Source organism: Emydura macquarii, unplaced genomic scaffold, assembly GCF_026122565.2.
Source record: "Emydura macquarii macquarii isolate MOO-44397 ecotype Brisbane River unplaced genomic scaffold, CSIRO-AGI_Emac_v2 contig_71, whole genome shotgun sequence".
NCBI classification, from domain to species: Eukaryota; Metazoa; Chordata; order Testudines; family Chelidae; genus Emydura; species Emydura macquarii.
In genome coordinates, this window is record NW_027130208.1 from 1,800,189 (window position 1) to 1,826,506 (window position 26,318).

Genomic DNA, 26,318 nt, shown 5'->3' on the forward strand with positions numbered 1-26,318 from the left:
CCCTTAATTTTATAAAGTACAATGTATATATTAGTTCTAATTTGTTTCCTATACATTGTGCAGATGAACCCTGCTGATGTGTACAAATGGAAGATGGATGAAGGTACATTGTAGCTTTTCTATGGTTTTCATATAAATATAATTTTTATTAAGGTCCTGATTTTTAGCATCTGCAGTTTCCTAGAAAATTGATTACAGAAAATCAATCCCAGAGTAAACACAAACTAGCTTTTAGTTATACAAATTCTGAACTTCAACATAAAATGGAAGCTGAACAAACGATGGCTGTTATTCAGAGGGTGACGTTCACCTGGAGTCATACAGCAGGGCAAGGAAGAGAAGAGAACAGTCTGCAAACGCTTTCTGCGCACTTCAGAAGGAGGCTCCACGCTGACTCCAAATAGTCTGAATTTGATCCATCAGTTACCCTGACTGACCATGGAGTAGCAGAAGCATAGTGCACACTTGAGTTCTGCTTAATGTCTGGATTCAATGAAAACTCTGCCCAGTAGCTAAGTGAAATTAGTTCATAGATAATTGATTTTAAGGCCAAGGGACTGTTAGATCATCTAGCCTGTCCTCTTGCATATATCACCATTAAATTCCACCTCGTTATCCCTGTACTGAGTCCAGTAACTTGTGTTTAACTATAGCATCTTCCAGGCAGGCACCCAGTCTTGATCTGAAGATATAAGAGATGGAGAATCCACAACTTCCCTTGTTTGAATGGTTAATCACCCTCACTGTTAAAAATGTGTGCCTTATTTCTAATTCAAGTTTGTCTGAGTTCAGCTTCCCCCCACTGCTTGTTGCCATGCCTTTCTTGGCTAGATTGAAGAGCTTTTAGTACCCTGTATTTGCTCCCTGTGAAGATACTTATACACTGTAATCAAGTCACTTCTCAATCTTCTTTTTGATAAGCTAAACAGACTGACTCTAAGTCTCTTGCTGTAAGGCATTTTCTCTAACCATTGAATAATTTTTGTGGCTCTTTTCTGCAGCTCCTCCAATTTTTCAACATCCTGTTTAAGATGTGGACACCAGAATGATATGCACTGTTTTAATATCTGTCTCACCAATGCCATATACAGAGGTAAAATCACCTCCCTGCTTCTACTCACCACTCCACTGTTAATACACCAAAGAACCCCATTAGCAAGAACCCCATGGCACAGGTAGCTCATGTTCAACTGCTTGTCCACTATGACCCTTAAATCCTTTTCGGAGGCACTGCTTTCCAGGATACAGTCCCCCAGTCTGTAGGTATGGCCTGAATTCTTTGTTCTGAGGCTGACTGTATTAAAACACATTTTGTTTGGGCCTAGCTTGCCAACGGGTCTAAATCACGCTGAATGACTTCTCCATCCTCATCATTATTTTCCACTCCACCAGTCTTTGTGTCACCTGTAAATTTGATCAGCAGTGATTTTATATTTACTTCCAGATCATTGATACAAATGTTGAATAGCATGGGGCCTAGAATTGATCCCTGCATCCATTTGGTTTTCTGATGACAACTACTTTTTGAGATCTGCCACTTAGCCAGTTTTTCATCAATTGAAAATGTGCTTTATTGATACTATATATTGCTAATTTGTTAATGAAAATGTCATATGGTACGAAAGCAAATGCTTTGCAAAATCCTAAGTATATTAATTACCACTGCAAAACTACCTTTATCAACTAACCATGTCATCTCATTGTGACGCTGGCAGACCGGGTGACAGCTCATGCCACAGCCCCAAGCCTCACTGAATGCTTACAAATGCATGGCTGGAAGCCAGGCCACTTCACTTGTGTATAAGTATAGATCAAAGTGATTGCTAAATGTATACGAGAGTATTTGGTGTTTAAACATCATACAAATTAATGGAATTAATTTTTGCATTGTTTTCACTTATACGTGTTGCATTATAATGTAGAAGCAAACATTTACATTGGGTATACCCCTGTAACTAAATAACCCCTCAAACAAGAAACAGAAAAAGGGCTAATTTCAAAGCAAGAGGTCATTGTGTGTGATGATTGGAGGTCAAAGACTCCAAATGCATTCCTCCCCCTCCATTATCAAAGGAAGAGCCAACGTCATCTTGTTTTCGGTGAGAAGAAGCTGTAAGTAGGGATTCAGGGGAAGATCCTGCATCTCTAGATTCTTTGGATTCTAACAGGGCGGAATAACTGAATGAAGACAGAGATCCCCAGAGTTATTCTGGGTAGCCCTGAGAGACTTTTGGGAAACTGGCAGATTATTACATTTCTGCTACCATTTGGAATTATAAACTTTGACTCACCTGTTCATATATTTTACCTGCTTTAACCTCTCAGTAGCTCTCATTTTCTTTTCTTAGCTAATAAACCTTTAGTTAGTTTACTATAGAAATGGCTACAACATTGTCTTTGGCATAAGATCTAGGGTACCAATTAATCTGGGGTAAGTGACTGGTCGTTGGGTCTGGAAGCAACCTAAATGTGATGTGATTTTTGGTGTAACTGACCATTATCACCATTAACGACCAATTGTGGTGGGGTAAGAATGACCTGCTGAGCCAGTCTGCCTCATCATTCCTCACACCGGGGAGGTGAGAGGCTATCATGTGAACATTGTGTTTCACCGCAAAATCCCACAGACGGATAAGCTTCCCCACAAAGGGCTGAGGAGCGGGCTCCTTCTTGCCTGTTAATATAGTACATGGCTGCTGTGTTGTCTCTCAGCACCTGTACCACCCTGCCCGCAATGAAGCGGAGGAACACTCTGCATGCCAGGCAAATGACCCGCAGTTCTTTCACATTGATGTGCAGGCCCCTCTTCCCTCGACCAGACCCCCTGTGTGCCGAGGTCGGCGCTGATATGGGCACCCCACCTTATGTCTGAGGCATCCGATTAAAGGGTAACCGAGGGAACTAGCTCCTTGAACGGAACACCCCTTAACACTGCCCGAGGGGTCCTTCACCAGTCTAGGGAGGCTAGGACGTGTGGGGGGACTGTGACCACCCGATTCAGAAGGTGCCTGCTTGGAATGTACACCGAAACCAGCCATGTTTGAAGTGGTCTGAGCTTCAGATGATCCAGCCTCACCATGCAGGTGCAGGCCACCATGTGTCCTAACAGCTGTAGGCAATGTCTGGCTGTTGTCGTAGGGCATTGGTGCAGGGGGGCAATAATGGAAGACATTGCCTCGAAGCGCGGCTGCTCTGGCCTGGGATGCGTCCAGGATTGCGCCAATGAATTCTTATGTGCTGCACAGGCATTAACGTGGACTTTTGCTTGAGCACCCCTTCATGGACAGGGAGGGCTACCCGAGCTGGGGCAGCCGCTGCTAGGACATCAAAAAGGCTGTTCGATGCCTCTTTTAGCTCCTCCGTCTCCAGCCCCAAGTTGGAGGCCACCCTCTTGAGCAGCTCCTGGTGCGCTCTGAAATCATCCAGGGGTGCTGAGTGACCTTGGGAGACTGCTTTGTCTGGAGAGGAGGAGGAGGGTCGGAGGGGCACAGCGGGAGGCGGCACCCCTTCCCGCCGATGAGCGGTCCCCACAGAAGTCCCTTCCTGTGGGTCCGAATCATCATCTGAGGGCAAGTGGTGGCCCTTCCCCGGTACTGGTGGCTCTGACTGAACACCCGAGGACTTGATGGACTGTGGTCCCAGTTCCACCGAGAAACCACAGGACCCCAATATGGCCATTGGGGTGGCCACTGCCCTTGAGGCCATCCAGGGGCTACCTGTGCCGGGGGCTCTGGCACCTTTTGAAGACAGTGACTTGCCCTGCGACTACCCACCCGGGAGGACACCGAGGTACCATCAGAAGACCATGGTGGGGCTTTCTCAGAGGCTCCCGCTGTGTGGTACCGAGCCCAGGGGGAGCGGTGCCCCAATCCGCAGGTGCTCCGGAGAGCGTCCTCTCGACGCCGCTGACCTTGACGCCACCGAGGTCTGATGTCGACACTGTGAGCTGTGCCGGTGCACGGAACCGTGCTCCAAGGAGCTGGATGTTCTGGAGCATTGTCTCGGTACCGAGGACTTGTGGTGCTGCTTGCCTCTCGGTGCCGAGTCAGACTTCGGCGACCAGGTTCGGCACCACCTTGGTGTGGGCGAACTCCTCAGTGCTGGAGAGCGGGAATGGCGGGTTCCGTCTTGGGAGTGGCGCCTCGCGGGTGACCACAACCAGTGCCACCTCCTGGGGGGGACTTCTGCTGGTGCTGGGGATTGAGACTGGCATTGGGAAGGTGACTCCGTTTCCAGCCTCAATGCAGGCTGGCCCAACAACCATGACTTGGAACGACTTCTAGGGGAGCGGCGCTGCTCCACCCCAGGCGACCGGCCAGCCGGAGATCTACCTCCCCGCACCAGGGATCTCCTGAGCCATTCAGGGGGTCCCATCGCGGGTTTTCCCTGAAACACCGACCTCTTCTCCCTTGGTGGAGGTCGGGGCGTAGGCAAGGCGTCGATAGCGCCGAGAGGTGCGGAGGAGCTCCTCCCCTTCCAGAAATTGGGGGTGGCTGCCTGATTGGAGACGTTGGCTCCAGCGAGCAGGTCTCTGTAGTCCGGCCCCAGTGCAGTTCGGCGCTTGACCCCACCTGCTTGGACAGTGCAGAGGAGTGACCACATTACAAGCGCTGCTTCCACTTCTTCTTCGGCACTGGAGATGAGGCGCAGTGCTGAGTTGGGGCCGGTGGCAACAGTGCACGCTGTACCGACCCCACGCTTGGTACCGAGATGGAGCGGGTTGGTTCGGAGGCTGGACAGCCTTGAAGATCTTGCACTTCTCCTTATGATGGACTTCTCCCAAGCACGTCAGGCAGCTGCCATGGGAGTCGCTGAGCGGGAAAACCTTCCTGAAGGAGGCGCACAGTTTGAAGCCCGGTGACCAGGGCATACCCCGGTCTCGACAAAGTCCCAGCCGGGACTATCCTAAGTATCTAACTACCACAATTAACAGCTACTTAATCTACCTACCTAATTAACACAAACAACAATGATAAAAGTTCAAACGATGGGGAATGAAGCACTTGCGATGCAAGTAAAGGCAGTTCCAGCAACCGTCACGGGCGGAAAGAAGTCACTGAGGGGGTGTAGGACTGGCAGTGCCTCATATACCGTGGCATGTGCGCGGAGCTCCAGGGGTGTCGGAACTGGCCCTATGGAATCTGCTAAGGGGAAAAAAGTTCCAGTAACCATGCACGGAGGTGTGCACACCTATAATGGAATGGATGTGAGCAAGCACTCGAAGAAGAACCTACCTTATGAGGGGAGACTCAAGGAGCTTGGCTTGTTTAGCCTAACCAAATGAAGGCTGAAGGGAGATACAATTGCTCTCTAAAAATACATCAGAGGTATAAATACCAGGGAGGGAGAGGAGTTAAATGCCAATGGTGGCACAAGAACAAATGAATTTAAACGGGCCATAAACAAGTTTAGGCTTGAACTGAGGGGAAGGTTTCTAACCATCAGAGGAGTGAAGTTTTGGGACAGCCTTCCAAGGCGAGCAGTGGGGGCAAAAATTCAAACTGGCTTCAAGACTGAACTTGATAAGTTTATGGAGGGGATAGTCTGATGAAACTGCTACAATGGCATGTAGTGATTCTGGGACGGCTAGTAGCAAATATCCCCAATGGCCAGTGATGGGAAGGGCTCTGAATAAGTACAGAGAATTCTTTCCCAAGTGTCTGGCTGGTGGGTCTTGCCAAAATGCTCAGGGTCCAACTAACCACAATATTTAGGTCAGAAAGGAATTTTCCCCCAGGTCAGATTAGCGGAGACCCTGCCAATTTTTTTGCCTTCCTCTTCAGCATGGGGCACAGGTCATTTGCAGGTTAGAATTAGTGTAAATGGTGGATTCTCTGTAATCTGAAGTCTTTAAATCATGATTTGAGGACTTCAATAACTCAGCCATAGGTTATGGATCTATTACAGGAGTGGGTGAGCGAGGTGCTGTGACCTGCAACGTGTAGAAAATCAGACTAGAATCTGATCATGATTGTCCCTTCTAGCCTTAAAGTCTATGAAATAAAAACTAGAAGTGTTCAGATTCATGGACTAAGAAGTTGCCTCGCTTTACAGTAGCTTCATTAAGTACCTTTCTATGATTGCTGAGATGCTGTTCTGTGACTTCGCATGGATTGTCGAGTGGTTAGACTGTGCTGTGAGAAAAATATAACTGTTTTCTATTGCAATCCAGCTGTTGGTTGGTGTAGCCGGGAGGTGTGGCCTCCTTCGGAGGTTGACAGCAAGGAAGAGCCAAACCCCCTCTGGGGGGCAGAGCCCGGGAGTACAACCCCACCTGACTGGAAACAGAAAGGCGGGGCCAGAAGTATAAAAGGCAGGCCTTCCTGGTCAGTAAGGGGAAAGCAGCTGAGGGAGAAGGATGTCTCTCCCTTGGTGCTGGGGACTGGGTCTGGACCAGACCGTTACCCAGAAGAGACGGTGCCGGAGTTGCAAACTGCCTGCGGAACTCAGGACCTGCCGGAGCTACCTGAGCCGGGCAAGCCAGAGGAGACCCCTGGACCCTGCGGCCTGGAGGAGCTGCCCTCCGTGGATGTCTCTGAAGAGTTCCTGGAGCTGCCACTGAGTGACGAGGCTGAAGGTTTCTGGAACCTCCCTTGGGCAGAGTATCCCCAGGAAACGGGGAGTGACTTGAGGGACCAGGTACTCTAGGAAAAGAGGGGAAGGAAGGAGCCCAGGGGTGCCAGACACCCGTCCGGCTGCATTATGACTGGTAGCCAAGTCAGTGCATTTTGGCTGGAGACCCACTGACAGGTTGGGCTTTGGGCTGTTTCCTCACCCTGCTGAGGGCTAGAGACTGCCTCACTTCTGTCCGGCTCACCCTGCCTAAGGGCCAGGGTCTTGGACTGGGTGCTCACCCTAGAGGGCTAGAGACTGTTCCCATTTGCTTGGCCTGCCCTGCCAAAGGGCTGGTGCCTTGAACTGTGTGCTCGCCCTACTAAGGACTGGAGACTGTCCCTCTTTTGGCTAGGACTCCCCACAGGGCGCAGGCGCCGGGAGGTGAGGCCTCCCTCGCCGGCCCCGCCCAGGCCAGGGGACTTTTACAGTTGGTATATTTGGATCTGCATTCTGACACCAGTTTTGAATTTAAGAACCCATATTGCACATCTGCAGGTTGCTGGCCCCTGTCATGGCATGCTGTAACAGCTATTTATTGTCTCAGGCTTTGGAGATGGATGGGTTGATTTTTGGAGGGCTGCTGGTTCATTCTGATGAATTTTTTTAAATAGGTGACAAAAGCGCCTAGAGTCCTAGAGAAAAACCATTTTAATTTATATCCACGGGAATCTTAATTAAAAAAAAATCTACTGTACCTCAAAATTGGTGGAGACTTTTACTGAAAATACATTTAAACATTTTTAGAGCACTCTAAGATAGGTTTAAACTTACTGGTGGGAGACAGGAATTCCAGGTTGTTGTGTCATCACTGCTTGTACTGATGCTGACATTACAGTTATCAATCTGAGATGCACTCAGTCCATGTGAGACCCCATTATCTTCTAGTTCTTCATTTTGTTGTCTCTTCATACTAGCCAACATCTGTAGTTCAGATACACTCAATCTGCTTGGCTGGTAGTTTCTCCAGTCATAATCCTAAGAAATAAAGTTACACATGCAACAGTTAAGAATCTAGAATGGATAATGGAAGAGAACACATGAACAAAACAGATTGCTTGGATAAGCATAATTTATTTTTTCAAGAAAAAAAACTATCGTAGGAGAAAAGCAAATTATTTATTAGACAGGGTTAATGAATAGACTCCTGCTCCTACTCTGAAGATCAAGCATAAATACTTTCAGAGATTCATAGAGAGGAAGCAACATAAAAATAAATAGTGATACGCAGGGTAGTTTGAATCAACAGTGCGTGGTGAATCTGCTATTCCTCTCTAGCTATGAAAGGTGGAGATAGACTCCAATAAGGTTTAGACAAAAAATTAAGGAATCTAAAATGTCCAGATTCAAATCTTCACTCAGACTCAACCACATGTTTACCATGCAGTCATATTGGCCCCAAGAATGAAAATGTATGTACTTTGATACCAACACAGCAGGCACAGGATTTTTATGACAGGTCTGGATTCTGGAACGATATATTGGCCACTTGGTAGCATAAAGTGACATTTATTTTAAAATGTACATTTTAATTCATCATGTTTCTGATCACTTAGAAGAGGTTGGTTCACAGGATTGCTAAAGTAAAGGAGAATTCTGTTCAGAGAATTCACTTCCATTATGGGCTCAAATGCAATCCAGAGGCCAAAAGCTGCAAACTTTCATTAGGTATCGTGTGGCCTGCATTACCGTAGTGAGGCTGACCTATGGTACACATGGAAACCTCTATGGTAGACATGTGAAAGCTCACCAAACCTGCTGTGGCATAACTATGCTGAAATAGGCTTTTCAGAGAAAACTAAAGTTTTTAAGTGAGGCTGGAGGGATACCTGCTTCTCAAAAGGGAAAATCTAAGACCTAACGGGGACTTCTGAAGCTTTAATTTCATTCAAATTTGATTTGATTTTTTTCAAGAGCTGTGGCAGCTTCAAAAGTGACTGCAAAAGTTTTACTTAAGAAGTGAAGGATTTCAGGTACTTTCAATTCTTATCATATGGCATAGACAAGTGCACATCAGTAGCTGGTAATTGGTTGGTAATCTTAGTCCAGTTCCTAGTGAAAAGATCTGAACATCAAAAGTAACAATAGCAGGCATTCTTACTATGAATTTCAGCAGTGACGTTTTGGTAACCTCTCACGTGACAGGCAGTCCCATTAGGCTGGATTTGAGGCACACTGATGAGGCAGTGCATGGAAACTCGCCTTAACACGTATATTGTGTTTGTTTTATTGAGAGACATTTTATATCAGCCTCCAATGCCACTAAACTGGTACCTTCAATAAACTTTACATTTGCTTTTAAAAATTCCTGTAAACATCTAAGGGCCTGATTCATTAAAAGATAACACGGGCTCAATTACTTGGCTCTGCAGAAGTCTGAGATACACAAGCTTCAAAAGATCTTGCACACTGGCAACAACTTCCCCTCTCTTTAAAGAGATCAAGGAAAAAAGGGAAAATGCATCTCTTAGATTTGTACCTATACTGCTTAGCCTTTCACATGCAATCAACTGTAGAATGGATCACTTTCACTACGATGATTACATAACATCATGGCTCAACAAAGAAAATGATTTAGATCACCACATGATGCATTCCTCTGTCTCGGATGCTTACCAGTACCTCTGAGAAAGAATCCTTTATAGAATACAGGGCTGTTGACAGGAAGAGCATTATCGTCTCTCCCCTTTCACCCCAGGTTTTATTGTCCTCAGGGTCAGTTAGCCTAGTGCAAAGCCAGAGATTGCAGGACTATGGGGATCATACACCACTTCCTCATAAAAGTGAGTGCTGGGATATGGCCCTGTGTACATGTAATAATTCTGGAGCACAAATACACAACAACAGGGGGACAGAAGGTTTGGGTGAAGAACACAGGGACAAATTTTTCTTTTGCAAAATGATCACACACAAGACATGACCTTAATTTTGACTCAGTTTCTAGAATGCTATTGGCTTAATATTCAGTTTTAAAGACCATAGGCACACAGCATATTTTTAACTTGTGTACTGTGGTCACCATTAAAGAGTCAACAGTTAACACCCAATGGCATCCAAGATAATGTTATTTCCTATTTTAATTAGAGAGAGGAAATTATGGTCTCTGCTGCCAAATGAAAGCTTTTTAAAGTTGATCACTGTTTTATTTATTTTTCACATTTTACATAATCAGCATTGTGGAGTCTCACAATATTTGAAGTTTTATTTAAAGTCTCAGTTCCTGGAGGCAACGATTATGTGAATATCGCAGCTTTTATTTTTTTTAAAAAAGGGGTATGTTTCTAGCCCTCATCCTTACAGAGAAAAGCTTGAAAATGTAGCCTCAAAATGCTCAAAAACTAGAGGCAAATAAAGAGAACTCCATGTATTTTTTAAAACCTCATGATATGAAGCCAATCTCATGATTTTTTCAGCCTGACTGTTCCATAGCACCCAAAAATTACAAATGATTTAGCTCAAACTTTCCATATTATAACAGTTTTTAAAAAACATCCCACAGTGCTGTCAGTCCATTGATGAGTGCCCCAAATTATGCCCAGCAAAAATGCACTCTAAAAATCACCATGCCAAAAAGCTGAAGTATACAAGACCAAATATATTTCAGAACATCAAGATCTCTTCGATTTGACAACTAGTTGTTATTCCCTGGCAGTTCATTCTTGAAAAAGGCTTTGTAAACTGGAACATTTAAACTTGCTGCCCCCTCACCTGTTTCAAAAACAACCAGTAAATCCATGACAAAGCTTTGATGTGTGTCTCTTTGCCCATTGTCATTATTATTATTTATGTGTAAGTAACACCCACAAAGTGCTGGGTGCTCCTTACATATAGAAAGCCAAAAATTCCTACCCCAAAACGCATTTGAAATACTTTGATCTTGAGTTTTTTCAGCTTTTTGATTTTTCAAGTGCATGTATACACACATTTTGCAGTTTTTGTGAAACATACAACAACCAAATAAGCCTTGTCCATTTTCTCAAGTTTATAGTCAATTATATAGTTTTGGTTTTCTTTGAGTCTTTTGCCTTTGTTCCTGTTATCCATCTCATGTTGTATTATATTTTTACCCTGATTTATTAACCTCCCCACTACCCCTTCCAGCCTTTTGTCAGACCACCTCAACTTGTTTCATATATATACAATTTATCAATGTTTTTACAGAGTGTTTGTTTTTAGAATGCCTTTATATTGTAAAGCACCTGGAGTGGCTTTGGCAGTTGAGAAGGGCAGTTTTAGTAATAAATTTATGTTACTCTATTTTAAAATATATAAAGTTTGTGTTAAAATGTTTTTTTCAGTACAAGCCTCTTTCATCACTGTCAAAGTGCTTGACACTCTGATCCAAAGGAGATTTGCATCAAAATAGCAGAACCAATTTAAACAATTTTTGAAAGGGGGAAAATAAATGTGCCTGCAACCTGACAACCAGCAAGCCAAGTTTCAATCTGAAGTGATCTGAAGTGGTCAAGATATTACTGTAATACAGGGCTTATAATGGAAGGGCACTGGGGGGGAATGACATCTAATTCTAAAGCCTGACTGCTACAAATTCTCAATTTTTATCACACATCTCAAGCCCTTTGCTATATTCCTTTGCAGAGAACACTTCTTTGGATTAACAGATTTTCCTACAAAATAGTCTTAAGCACTGGTACACTATTTTCTGACTCAGACAGCCAGGTGTTCTTGCCAGTCTTCTGTGGTCCATACGGTTTTTAGATCATTGCAGAATCTATGGAATCCAGGAGCCAGGAATATGAATGTGCAAGATTACTGTTTATCACTTGAGACTAAATAAGATCTACAAGAATTCCCTTGTTAAGTCCAATGTGGAAAAGTAATGGGACTTAAACAGTGTTCTCCATATTCAGAGTATTCCGATGTCTCAAACATCATTTATGGTTAACCAATGACTTTTCTGAAACCAATGCAGAAGAAGCTATGTCTGTTCTGATCAGGGAGATTACTTTAGTTTCATACTTTTGCAAAGAAGTTGAATCAATTCCTTTTATCCTTCTCTGATGAACTGGATAAGGTCTCCTAGCTAAGAGGATGATACTCACCTTTGTGAAGTAGCCTTACCTGACACATTTTAAACCAGGAATTTTTGCAGCAGCTAGTCTTTCTAATGTATTTTTAAAGGCATCCATTACTATGATTTCTGGTGACAACTGTCCTGAACATTTTAACTTTGTATTTTGAGCTTCAGGCTCTACTCCTGTGTTATATAATCACTATCGCCATAGTTAAATCCTACTACAGTGTTTGCCAGATTCCCTAGCTCCTTACTGAATATAATAAATATGCAATAACCTTAAGTTCTGCTAATAACATCAAGACATTAGCATGAAAAACCTGATTTTTCATTTTTGTATCAATTTTCCATGTGAGCTTTAGCTACTGTAAATACCTATTTTATTAATCTGGCTGCAGTTGTTGAAAGCTTTCCTGTCGATCATGTCTCCCACTGATGAACTTTCTCTTTCATGTTATTTACTTGGTAATGTTTATCTTCCACCATGTTTGTCAACCCTTTTATGTAGTAACTGATTGACTGGTGTGGAGCAACTCAGATGGCATGAACACATGAAACACCTGCAGTATCTTTCCGAGTACAAATAACAGAAAATTCACTATCCTTCCCCTTTAATTAAGGGAAAACTGCCACTTGTCCTTGACCCTTTAACTCTTCTCTTAAGTCCATGCAGAACGAACTTATACTGGAATCTTTTCAAAAGAATTCAGAACACACAATACAGTTTTGCCTTTTGAATCTTTTTGTGCTTATCTGAAAATATCAGGGTGTTGGCAATTGGTTTCCCTTCCCAGTAACACACTTACTTTTCAGGCAAATAAAATGTTTAGAGAGGAGAGGACTGGCACATTCTCTCCCTCCTTTATCCTTCCCTACAATAAACTCCATATTATTTTTTTTTTTAAAAAGAAGATTGGGGGTAAGTATTTTGCAGCTTCAGATGCTTACCACAAAATGCTTTAATAGGATTCATCATGTCTTAGTTAATGTTCAAAGAGAGAATTTGAAAATTGAATTTGAAATTAAGTTCACTTTGTATTTTATAAGGCATTTTTGATGTAAAAAATATTTTTGCCATGCACTTAAATTTTTCTAAACTGAATACTTCAGTTAGTAATTAAAAGCTTATCTTCTCTTTCTGTATATCCTCTCCTTATGATAAGAAATATTTATGAAGTTCATCAATTTTTGCTGGATTGACAAAACCTGTTATTTAAATGCAATTTTTCAGTTTAAAGATGTATGTAATGACATTTGCATTGTACTAGGTTCATGTGATTTATTCAGTATTGTTTGAATGCAGTTATACATATGGAAAAGTTTAATTACCAGCTATCTACATGGTTTCAATATTACCCAGAGGGCTGTACTACTTTCTTAATTAAAAATATTTGAACTTAATAATAGAGAACTCTATTAAAACATAAATAAAACATTGCAAGCAACCAGGTCCTTAAAGTTTACTAAGTAGTTAGCAAATCAATTTCACTACGAGTTGCTTGAGCATTTTTGCCAGTCCTCTGTACGAGATGAACAGAAGATTCTGCTTCTACGTAAACTCTCATTTTTACATGAAACTACCTGTGTCATAAAGCTACTTCACTTCCTTTTGGATTCTCGGAACACTGAAACATGTTTCAACATGCAATATATAAAGACTAGTTACTAGTGAGAACTATATTAAAATTGTTCTGTCTGGTTACATTCAGCAATGTTTTACTTCCAGTATGTTTTCTTGAAACTCAATGGGAGCCCAGTTTTGTGGTACAAGCAATGTAAAAACTTTCCTAGCTCTAGGACTGTATGTGTTATGCTTTTATAATAATGTACAGAAAAGTCAATTTCAAGTAATTTTTCATCTCATGTCATGCCAAACCAACCTAATTTCCTTCTCTGACAGGGCTACTGGCCCAGGTGATAAGGGGAAGCAGTAGACGTGATGTATCTTGATTTTAGTTAGGCTGTTAATACAGTTCCATGTGACACTCTCATAAACAAACTAGGAATATGTGGATTACATGAAATTACTATAAGTGGGCATAACTGGCAGAAAGGCTGTAGTCAAAGCCTGGTTATCAATGGTTTGCTGTCAAATTGGGTGGATGTACCTAATGTGGTCCTGCAGGGGTCAGGCCTGGATCTGGTACTATTCAATATTTTCATTAATGACTTGGATAATGGAATGGAGAGAATGCTTTATACAATTTGCATATTTAAACAGTGTGACAGGGAAATATTTAGTTTAGATATATTATTTTCACAGCAAAATGACTGACCAAGTAATATTATTTTATCAACCACAATTGGTTAATAACATAGTAAAAAGCATCCTGATTGGTTAATAACTTAGACTGGTTGATAATTAAATCACACAGTGTGTTACTATCACGTGCTGCAAAGAGCCATAGGAGACACATTAAAGAGCCACTTGTGGTTGTGCGCCTCAGTCTGAGTATTGCTGCTATAGACCTTCCCCCAATAACTCCTAGAGGTTGACTTGGTCCTGCGTGGGCCATGGGCTGGACTTGATGACCTCTTGAGGTCCCTTCCAGGCCTACATTTCTATTATTCTATATCAGCTTGAAAATGCCTGGCATGAACTATATTTTTATAATACTCTAATATCAGAAAAATGGTAAGATTTTATTTTTTATTTGTTAATGTAGCTTGTTTTCTAATGGTAAAACAATACTGAAAGGAAATCAGCATCTTTTCAATTTTGGGGCAAAATGTGGAACGGCAAAGAGAAGTATCAGAGAACTACCAAATAAAGACTTCTGATTGGAAAAAATATATATTCAAATCTTGATCAAATACTGCACACATAAGTCTGTCAAAAAAACCCTGACAACGGTTAGGCTGCAGAGATCACTACCTCTCATGATGATGAGTAGTGTCTCTTTGTACCCCCTTCTGTCTGTATCCATCTGTGGTCTCTTGTCTTATACCTAGACTGTAAGACCCTGGGAGAGGGAACACCTTTTTGGTCTATGTTTGTACTACGACGAGCAGAATGGGTCCTGGTCCATGACTAGAACTTCTAAGTGCTACAGTAATGCAAATAATAAATAAAAATAGTGTGTCAGATCCGCTATACATATATTTTGTAGCAATAAAAAACCATCATATCAGCCGTCCATTTACTGCTCCATCCATCCATCTTAAGCCCTTATCCTGCAAACATTTATGCATGTTAGTAACTTTACACACAAGAGCAGTCTCATTAAGGGTCTAACCATTCAGTTTGAAATTGTAATCCAACATTCGAGAGCAAAGGAAAAATGACAGCTCCTGCCTTCCATGTTTTAAAACTAACCAGTTCAGCCAACAAAAAACACATATGCACTTTTTTAACTGCAGAAATTAATTTGTTTCCAAGGGCATCAAAAACTTGAAAAAACCTTCCTGGTGGGAAGAAAATTTCAGTGACATGAAAACAGTCTCTGAGCTTGAAGCTCACAAGATTCCTCAGTTTGCCCCAATGTGCTTTCTGGTCCTTCCCCTGAGCTGACACTCTTCTTTTCAGCTGCGGCAACAAAGGTAGTTGGGCGGGAGGACTATTAGCAGAGTTCTTTCATTCTCCACCCCCCGATGCCGCTGTCCTGGTTTTCCAGTTAAGTTTCCTTTTTTAGCCATGACTCTTCTTTCACTGCACTTGAAGCTCCTCAAAGACTACATCTGCTCACTGTATGAGTGCTCTGTGAGCCCACGTTACAGAGGATCAGGACCATAAAATGATATTTTTTAAATTTTAGCACTCTGCAAGCTTGATATGAGCCAGGAAAATGAAGAGAGATTTATGTCTTTTTAAGATTAAGATTCTAGGTTTTAACCAAGAATTTACTTGTATAGGAGCTTTATTCATAGAAAGAAATTCTCTTCCTCAGCATCAAAGCCCTCTGTGTCTGAAACAGAACAGGTAGCTATCCAAGGAACAGAAGATAAAGAATCAAACTGGAAATAAGGCGTAAATGTTTAACAGTGAGAGTAATTAGCCATTGGAACCGTTTGCCAAGGGGCCTGGTGGATTCTCCATCACTGACAATTTCTAAATCAAGACTGGATGTTTTTCTAAAAGATCTGCAAGAGGCATTCTTTTAGGGAAATTCTATGTCCTGTGTTCAGACTAGATATCACAACGGTCCCTTCTGGCCCTGGGATCTGTTACATGATAGCTTGGGAAAGGCCTGTAGAAAAAGAATTACAATGATGTACTGGCAAGATATCTTCAAAGAAAATCCACAATCTACATTATATTCCAGAAAAGACATTATGAAATATTATATTATATCAATAGCATCACTTTGGTGAGGCTGAAAACAATATAGGACAAAGAACCCCAAAACTGCTAGAGAAATTATGGTGCAATAGGTTACTGCCCACACATAGTGGCCATACAACTAAAACAGCCTTTTGGGGAAGTTGTCTATTCCTATAGTATCTCAATACAGCGATTTCAGTATCCATTAGTTTTTCTGTTGGGAATACCTAGAATCAATGACATGCTGTAAGAACAATGGGTAACATGCCTGCTGGTGACAGATGCCCTGCACTTTGTTACACTTTGGAAGAAACTACACACTCCTACAACGACCAGATGGCACATGTGAGTGTGCGCTATTTCATTCATGTACAAATTAACAGCCATGAACAGACAGATGGACGTAACGGACAAGGCTATTAGTCATGGAGCAGGAGGCTAAAACTAAAGCCACTAGTAAGTGATCATGAGCTAATTTCATTTTATTTGCAAACAGAGTATAGTTCTGACCAGTAATATACATTCCTGGTGCATTAAAAGGAACAATTACCTGAAGCTGAAATCGATAATGAGCAAAACTGAATTGGTGAAAAATTTTAAACATAAAAATGTGACTAATAAGTGGGAGTTATTTACAAATGTTTTATCAGACACCCACAAAAATGCATTCCCACAATCAGGTAAGAAGATTCCTAATATATTTAAGGAATTTCTTCTTCTTGTCCCTAAGATTACTGGCCATAGACTTTTCATTAATACCTTTAGCTCCCCTCATCAATTGTCTGCATTTCCTAATTGCTGATCTGTACTCTATCAACTGCAGCAGTTACATCAGGTAGAAGAATAAGCTTTGCACCTGGATGACCAATCCACCTTATTCTATGGTTCACAACGACAATGTCACCATGAAGCCCCATCCAGCTTCACACCTGCAGTGGTCTTGGATTTCCTCCTATCTCAACGTATTTCCTTCTCTGTGTTCTTCCCCAGTCTCCGTTCCCACCCAGGGGAAACTTGTCTTTATAGCCTAGATGTGAAGAGGGCACTCTGTTTTTACCTGGAAAAGATCAAGCTCTTGAGAAAATCCAAGTTAGCTGTAGCACATGGGGATAGATACCAGGGAGAACTCATTACCAATCAGAGACTCTCACTGCATTACGAGATGTACAGAACATTGTTAGATTTTAGCTGGGAATGAAATATATCCTGCTTTAAAGACCCATTCCACAAGAGCTTTCGGGGGTAGGGACTGTATTTTGGTTCTGTGTTCTGTTTGTACAGCGCCTAGCATCATGACTAAGGGTCTTAGGTTATTAAAATAATAATTAATAATACATCCATGTATAGTTAGAACTCCTCATCTACCATCTTTCTAGTAGAAAACTGCTTGCTAATCTCACAGAGGTTCTCAAAAAAGAAAGAGAGGTCACTTAGCAGAAACTGTTGTTCTTCAAGAGTAATCTTTGTGAATTCATACTACCTGCCCTCCTTCCCCTATTCCTTGGCATCCTATGAGACACCAGGACTTTGCGATTAGGAAGGACTGAGCTGCTTGGGTGGGTGCACTGCCTTATACACATTGGGGCAATGCCATCATGCTCGTGCAAGATCTCTTGTGAGATCATGGTTTTTCAAGTCAGTTCTGCAACTTGATGCTGGGATGCCAGATCCCACAAGTGGGAACACACAGATGCCCTCATGAAAGATTCTGTGACTCCGTGAAGGAGAGGAACTAGAAAATAGGTTGTCCCAAAATAAACTTTATAGCTGGAGTTTAGAGATGACAGATAGGAGGGTTGTGTCACTGTCACAGCTTCACCACCAGTGGCAGAAGTGCTGGTGGGTGAAGAAAGGAGAGAGGCAATGAACAGAAGCACGAGTAACGTCTGGACTGCCCCCAGTAAATTCAGGAAGAAGTGTTGTGACTCTGGCTGGATTAGGGGGACCATTTGTAATGTGATTTAATATGAATATTTTAAAATTACAGTAATTCATAAGAGATAGGCCATGTCAGGTACTGTTAGAAAGGTTATAATTTTCTAAGTAGGAGGATATTGTTTATGTGTATGTGTCATATTTGTATAGTAAGTTATGGATATGTTTCAGGTATCTGTATTTCAACTTGTGCTGTGTTTCTGAGCGAAACCCCAGACAGGATGGCTGCAGCACAAAGCCTGGTTAACTGCCCATTAAGGAAACTCACAGGCACAATGTGCCCAGGGAAAGAACCCACAGGCTACACTTTATGAGTCACCATGACTTGCTCATGTGACCCTGGGCTCCATTTTTTTTCTGTAAATTTCCACCAGTAGCATGGCAAAGGCCAAGGGACATAACAGGCAGCTGCACCACATCCATATTGTCTTTAGTCTTCCTTCAGTCTTCAGCCTTCACCTACCTCTGGTTCAACTCATCTACTACTGAAGCTGTGACTCAAAGGACTGAGACCTATCCAGGTACTGGATGTACACCAGAGGGACTAGACAAGTCTGCAAACTCCACAATTCTATTGAAAACCTGATATTTCTGGACTTTCAAATCATTGCTTTAATCATTTAACATTTCTCTTATAGTTTGTTTCTTTCTTTTTATAATAAACCTTTAGTTTTAGTTACTAAAGGATTGGCTGGCAGCATGGTATTTTGAGTAAGATCCAAACTTACATTGATCTGGTGCTGTGGCTGACCGTTTGGGGTTAGGAGAACCTTTTTGGTAAAGAGCATAGAGTTTAAATAACTGATCTCTTTACTTGACCCAGTGGCTGATTGGGAGCCAGAGTCTGAAATGCAGTAAAGGGGGCTGTTTGTATTTTGTTCTAGCTTCTTGATAACCAGTGTGGGGAATCAGAAGCACTGTTTGTGGCTGGTTCTGACTTCAGTGTTACCCACCAGGACTAGAAGAATCTGCTCTCCTTTTGGAACCTGCCCTGACCTTGGCATTTTCAGGTGGTCTACTCTAGGCATGAACAGGAAACAAGTGCAACCCATTTATAATGGATTGGGGGATGGGCCAGGAGCTGGAGGGGGAAAAAAAGGCGGCTATATTACATTCCAAACACCAAAGTATGACACTGCCCAAAATGTGTCATAAGAACATGGTCTTTGATCTGCTGCTTTAGGATGTGCTGGGAGTGTAAAGCTCTAATTCCTGATTCAAAGCAGACTTTTTAACATATAATTTGGGAAGAAAATCCTTAACTGCTAAGTAATATCCTGTCATTTGTTTGAAATAGGCTAATTTATTCTCAAATTACTTCAGATAGCCATAAGGAGAATACAAGAGGAGGAAAAAAAAATAAAATCACCCAGGGAAAAAAATCAATTTGATGGACTTGAGCAGAGTCCCCAAAGTCGCCTGGGGATTTAGTCTGTGACATTATGTTACTGTTAGCCTTCAATCATATCATTTATTTTTTTTCCAGAACTGCTGCAGAGAGACTATGAAGTGCAGAGACTAATGAGCTTTTTACGGTTTTTCCTGTAGATTGCTATTGAAATTCTGTCAATTTTCCTTCCTAGCCTTTCTGACCAAAACTATGCCTACATTTGTCATTCACACACTTCGAGAACTTGAGTTGTAAGACTGTTCAAGCCTATTATCTTTTTATTTGCAACCCCAATGATTTCTGTTTGTGGGTATAGTGCTATTTTATATGCAATGCAACTTTAAGAACTCAAATTTGGGAACTGAAGTGTGCTTTTTAAACAGTGATGTGGTGAAAAACAATTCAAATACATCTGGATTAAAAAATATACTTTTTTATTTCACATCTGATGCTAAATGTGTATGTTTAGAGAATCATAGAAATGTAGGCACGGAAAGGTCCTTGAGATATCATCAAATCCAGGCCCCTGTGTTAAGACAAGACCACGTAAACCTGGACCTCCCCTAACAGGTGTTTGTCCAATATGTTTTTAAAAGCATGCAATGATGGGGATTCTACAACCACCCTTGGAAGCCTATTCCAGAGCTTAACTCCTTTAAAGCTAGAAAGTTTTTCCTAATACCTAATTTAAATCTCACCTGCTTCAAATTAAATCCACTGCTTCTTGTCCTGTCTTCAGTGGACATGGTAACAACTGATCACTGTCCTCTTTATAACAGCCCTTCACATATTTGAAGACTATTATCAGGTCCTCTCTGTCTTCTTTTCTCAAGACTAAGCATTCCCAGTTTTTTTTTTTTTTTTTTTTTTTTTTAACCTTTCCTCATAGGTCAGGTTTTCTAAACCTCCTAAACTTTCTCTTTTGTTGATGTCCTCTGGACTCTCTCCAATTTGTCTACATCTTTCCTAAAGCGTGGCACCCAGAACTGAACAGAATACTTCAACTGAGGCCTCACCCCTGCCAACTACAGTGGGACAATGATCTCCCAACTCTTAATACACCTCCAGAATGATAATAACCTTGTTCACAACGGCATCACACTGCTGACTGATATTCAATATGTGATTCACTAAGCTGTGCGACCACCTAGCCAGTTGTTCCCCATTGTGCAGTTGTGCATTTGATTTTTCCTTCCTAAGGGAAGTACTTTGTGCTTATCGTTATTGAATTTCATCTTGTTTTTATTGAGATCAATTCTCTAAATGCCACCCACCTGCAACAACGGGTGGGGGCACTTGATGGGTGCCAGCAGCCAAGGACGGGGACACTCGCTAACGGACAATAGGTTCCCCCCCCTCTAGATTCCCCCTGGCAGTCTCTGGCACCCATTGGCCAGTTGGGGGAGAGGGGTGCTGATTGGCCAGCATTCCCCACAACCAAGAATTAGCGCAGCGCAAGGGCTATGCAGAGCCTCTTTCAGCACCATTTCAGCAGCCCCACCCTATCACCCGAACTAGGAATGGGAACCTGGCCTGACAGATGCTGCAAGTCTAGCCCATCACTTCTTTAGGGAGCCAGGAAGGAATTTTTTTTTCCCATGGGCCAATTAGCAAAAGACCAGGGAGTTTTTTGCCTTCCCCACAGCACCTTCAAGCCACAGTGAGTTAAGTAGGGATGCGTTTATTACCTAACTAAGGTAGTGTGGTGAAGTTGTTTGTTTGTTGCAATTTGTGGCCTGTTTGCAGTGCAGTGAAGAGAATAAAACGAACAGTTCCCAGAGGTAAAAGACCTGGGATTTTGGTGTTGGGGTCATGGGATAGAGTGAGACCTACTGGCCTTTGCGGGCTGAGGTCCCTGCCCTGCTGCATCCTCTGTATCCCTTGTGGGAAGGAGGGTGCTAGGACTCAGAGAGCTGAGTCCTGGGGGTTGGGAGGAGGAAGAGAGCCTACCCCGTGTTATGATAAGGAGCCCTGGAACTCCTGCCCTGGAACCAATTAAATGCATGGGATAGCAGAATATAGGAGATGGGTAGGTAGCACCCCTCCCCTTTGTTAAAGTTTTATAAAAGTTGTGGCCTGCCGCTTAATTCCATGCATTTTGTCTGTCCTCATTTTGCTGCTGCGTCCACATCAATTTGTCAAGATCATTTTGAATTCTAATCCTGTCCTCCAAAGTGTTTGCAATCCCTCCCCGCTTGGTGTCATCTGCAAACTTTATATGCATAATCTCTCACTCCATTATCCAAGTCACTAATGAAAATATTGAATAGCACCAGACCAGGACTGACCCCTGCAAGACTTCACAAGATACATCCTCCCACTCTGACAGTGAACCATTGGTAACTACTCTTTGAGTATGGCCTTTCAATCAGTTGTGCACAAACCTTATAGTAATTTCACCTAGACTGCATTTTCCTCATTTGCTTAAGAGAATGTCATGTGGGACCCTTACTAAAAACCAAAATATAGATATATATTAATATAGGTTTGGAATCTGCTACAATCTTTCTGTTCAAACAAAGTAAATCACTTAATTTCAAAGTAAAATCACTTACAGGAGTCTCAGCTGTCAGGCTTGAATTCTCTCTTGAGATTTCTTTGAGGGACTTTTTATTTATTGATGCTCTTAATTGACTGACTGATGTATCCTTTGTTTTTTCAGGGGTGTTTTGGATTTCCTTAGAGAATTCAGGTTTACTTCCAGTTGGAGAAAGACTGGGGGTGGGCATCAAGCTTCTTGTAATGTCATCAGGCTCTACCTTTTTCACATCCGAATCTTGTGGGTTTGATGATGTGGTTTCCATGCGGATATGTTTGCTATATCCTTTATACTTCCAGTACTCAGGACTCCCTGACATCATCTTTAATGGGACCTCTTTAAAAACTGCAGAATCAGATGACCCTGATGTACTGTGCCTGGTATTGAAATTTGAAGCACTTTGGATGAATTCATTGGGGTCATCCTAAATTTGGGAAAGAAAACAACCGTGATTTTCAGAGGAAACTACACTCCACTTGTTTAAGGCCTGTTTGCAAATATTTAGTCCTAAAACTTCAAAATGGCTCTTTAATTATGGTGGCTTAACTAGCGAGTTTTCAAAGGTTCTGAGCATCTCCAGGTCTGAGGGAAGGAGACTGGAGTGCTAGGTGCTCAAGACCTTTACAAAAATCAGATCTATGTAGCTCAAGTTGGGCACCCCAAAATGAGGGCATGCTTAGAAAATAAAGGCCCAAATTCCTGTTCTAATTCAGAATGCTGGAAACCCCCAAAGTTTGTGCATCCTAAGTACACTTTTTAGTATAATGTGGTTCACAAACTTGTGCTGACCAATAGCAATGATGTAAGGAAGAAAAGTCAACAATGTGGATATCCATTGGACTACTGTAGTAGTAGGTGACACTTTAACGTACTGTCTATAAATACTAAACATATCTTTCCGTAGAGATCACCTTGCCCTTCTTGGAGAGTTACTTAAAAAAATCATTTAGCAATTAACATTTGAGAATACTTTATTAATCCATTACTCGTGTTCCAAACAAGGTCTACACAAACCAAGAATTACAATTCTGATGTTCCCTTATATTTCAACTAAAAATAAACAGCAAGCAGAAAGCCACATGACATGGGAGGAGGGAAGATTGGGTAAAAAGGGATGGTCTTCCCAGGGTCCTTACTGATATGGGGGAGGGGAAAACTGAGGCCTCCCATCCTTATCCAATCAGGTGCCACACCTCCTTTCCCCCACAAGCACAGAACAGTACTACTGTATTTGTTGGAAGGATGGCTATGATATGAAGGTTGCATCTTTAAATATGCATATTTCACCTTCTAGGGTCCAATCCCGCGGACGCTAAAATGAAAGGGAGTTTTGTCATTAACTTCACTCAGACCATGACTAGACCCTAGAAGGGGAAATTCATATTTTAAAGAAAACCCTGCATTATATAGTAATCTTTCCAACAAATATAACAGCACTGTATATATTTTCATACAGAATACACTTCTCTCCTATTGCTTTATTTCGTTTTATGTTTTCTTTTGAGTGGATTTACATAAGACATGAGCAGTGAACATTTTGTGGGTACAAGGGAGAGTGATTACATACAGCTGTTTCTCAACTATATTTTGTTGTTGTTAATGTACTATTTTGTTCTTAATAGAAAAGAGAGAAGTGTTATGTCAGAATCAACTCTCCTCCCATCCCCCGCAATCATAAACAGGGCTTTCCCTATAAAATGAGCAAACCAGCTTTCCTGCAACCACTTCCATCTGAAGACCAAAACAATCTAAGTATTGTTCATTCATATTTTTATCTTGGATGCTCTAAATCAAGGGTGCTTAAGTCACAAGTTTTCATTTTCCCTGAAAATCAGAATTCTAAAAGATAAAAATCTAGAAAAAAGTGGATGTATATTATCTATTAAACCCTTTCATATAGTGCTGTAAATTTACATGACACTTTATAAATAGATTAGTAGGTTAGCTGCAAATATAAAACACAGAGTGTTAAAGTAAATAATAGAAGCAGTAAATACATTTGGAGACATTTTGGCTGCAAGGTTTTCTTTTATCTCCTCAGACGATAAATATAAAAATGCAATTAAAATGTGTTCAGTGTCCCCAAACTCTGTACAGAAGCCTCCTATTTTCCTGTTTAATCATGCAGCATCTTTTTGGAAGCAGTAGAAGAAAGTGAAGGTTACGATGAGGATGAATTAAATAAGCTCGGTGCTATGAGAAATCAGTAAACCCTTAAAGGGTAGAATGAAAACAAACATAAATGTTCATTATGGCTTCCATAATCAACAGTCTTCCGAATTCATCCTGAAAGATGTGTCACAGCCCAATTTATAATAATGTATAGTATTTAATTAAGGGTAGAATTCACCCCTTTTTCCCCACTTAAAATTAGATTACAGCCCCAGTTCAGCAAAGCGCTTAAGCACACGCTTTACACACACTGATTTTAGGGGGACATAAACACAAGCTTAAAGTTAAGCACATGCATAAGTTATTTTCTGAACTAAGACCTGTAGGAGCTATGTGCAGGGAAGTAAATGGACGTTAAGGAAGACAGAATCCACCACACCATGAGAGAAGTAGGCTGAATGTAATATATTTAGGCTAAACTTTCTAAATTTGATTTGTGAAATACCTACATGAATCAATGTGTTATGGATGTATGCAAAACCCTTTATAATATTTTATTAATGTATTCTACTGCATAAGCTATTTAACACTTTGAAAATCGCTCTTTGTGTTAAGGTAAAGGATGTATAAGGAAAAGTAATGAGAATACAGCTCTGATTATAACAATATCTTAAATTAGTTCACGTCACTGACCCCTACTAGCTTGCAAATAACAGGAAAAGAGATAAACATGCAGTATTTTTATGGAAGAAATCTGAAACGTCACACCTGTTCAACCATTTCTACAATACTTATTTTTCTTGTAGGTTTTATGCGCACAACGTGAGACTTACAGTTATATAAAACACCTTTAAATTTATAAACACTTAATATGCTGCTTTTGTTCATTTTGTTTCTGCTGAAGTTATATACATTTTGGAAGGTTGTAAATATTGCTTTATTTCTCTAGTTTGGGATTTCACTGAGGCACAAAGAGACACATTTCTCTTTTTTCCAGTCTTTTATTTGCCACACTACAGTTATTTTAAAACCTATGCTATAAGCCTGCACTATTAAGTTACATTAGTGTAATTTGGCAGATTATTAAAGGAAATGGCATATCGTTTTCACATATTGGAGACAAATGGATAATCCTTATTTAAATTAAACTTAAATCCCTCCCACATCTCTGTATCTATTGAACTCAGGTTTTATAATCATTTGATTGTTAAATATTCAAGCATTAAATTGTGCCAGAACTATCAGTAAAGTTTGTCTGATTAACTCTAGCACAGCATATGTATACTAAAGACGAGAATGATTTCCCTAAGGAGCTAGCACGTCTACTGCTGTACTACATTCTTTGAAAGAACATGCAGATGGGCAGTTGGACAATAATTTCTGGATACTTAAAACTGATTGCTCTTGCTGGGTTGTAATTATAAGAAGATCATTCTAATGACTCTTGAGGGCCACCTACTTGGAGCAGATGGGACATAGGCCTTTTGTATCCAGAGCATTAATGTCAAAAAGTCAGAAGGAAATTGATTTGTAGTCTTTGCAACAGTACACGGTCTTATTTAATTGTATTACTCTTGCTCTTTTAATTATATAAGTGCAAAAAATTTCCTGATTTAATTGAAGGCTTCACACTTGAATTCATCCGTTATATCCACTATATGATACTGCAGTTGTTATGCTGTGCTGCAAACCAGCAAGAGTTCTTACTTTTGCTCTAGGTTTGACTGAATGGGTGGATGCCGACAGCTGAGTCTAATTAGACAGTGTCTATGACAGAAGAGAGATATACATTATAATTTAGTTGTCAGTTTGAAAGGATAGCCACTTGTACAAATATAGAATAAGTCACTTGTGATAAGATGCAGCAAGATAAGAAGCTGTTTTGCTCTTTTCTGATCATTTGGGATTGGCAGTTTAACAACAGCACTTAACCGTTTCAATGACTAATTAGCTACCCACTAAAGGTATTTATAAATGATTGCCTTTTCCAGCCTGCAAACTAATTTGCAAAACCACATATTTCCCTCTGGATGGCAGAGAAGGGAAAGTGCCATACATGTTAAGTTATTATGCATGGATAGGCATTCCTGAGTGGCATGGGGCCTCCAGCCCACAGCATAAGGGGATTCAAAGCTCACTTCCTTGAAACTTAACTCAAAGCAAAGCCGTTTGGCCTGGGTCTCCCATGCCTCACAGGTGCAGCCCTTTCCTTCTGTTATTTTATTTGATTAATTTCCTGGGAATTTATCAGTGTTTATTTCACAAATTTAAAAAGCAAAAATCAATGAAAAAAAATTAATGTCACATATTTACCTCCTGGGGTAAATATCAGGACTGGAGACCCGGCAGGACAGAAAAAAACAACAAATAGACAAAAGGAAGAGTTTAATGTTTATGAACCCATGATCTCTAGTCCACGTTACAAAAACAAAAC

The 26,318-nt window shown here is 41.2% G+C and overlaps 1 protein-coding gene across 11 annotated transcripts in view; it reads right to left on the bottom strand.

Annotated features, from left to right (window-relative positions):
• The window catches only part of CFAP20DC (CFAP20 domain containing), a 154,966-nt gene that overhangs the window by 36,487 nt on the left and 92,161 nt on the right, over positions 1-26,318 (bottom strand). For 8 of the 11 annotated variants that reach the window (XM_067541323.1, XM_067541314.1, XM_067541370.1 and 5 more), the window contains 2 exons: positions 21,789-22,196; positions 7,387-7,590 (listed from right to left, as the gene is read on the bottom strand). In XM_067541323.1, the coding sequence (XP_067397424.1) occupies positions 7,387-7,590; positions 21,789-22,196 (612 nt within the window). The remainder of the gene's footprint in view (positions 1-7,386; positions 7,591-21,788; positions 22,197-26,318) is intronic. The other 3 variants (XM_067541387.1, XM_067541412.1, XM_067541404.1) reach the window with 1 other exon arrangement.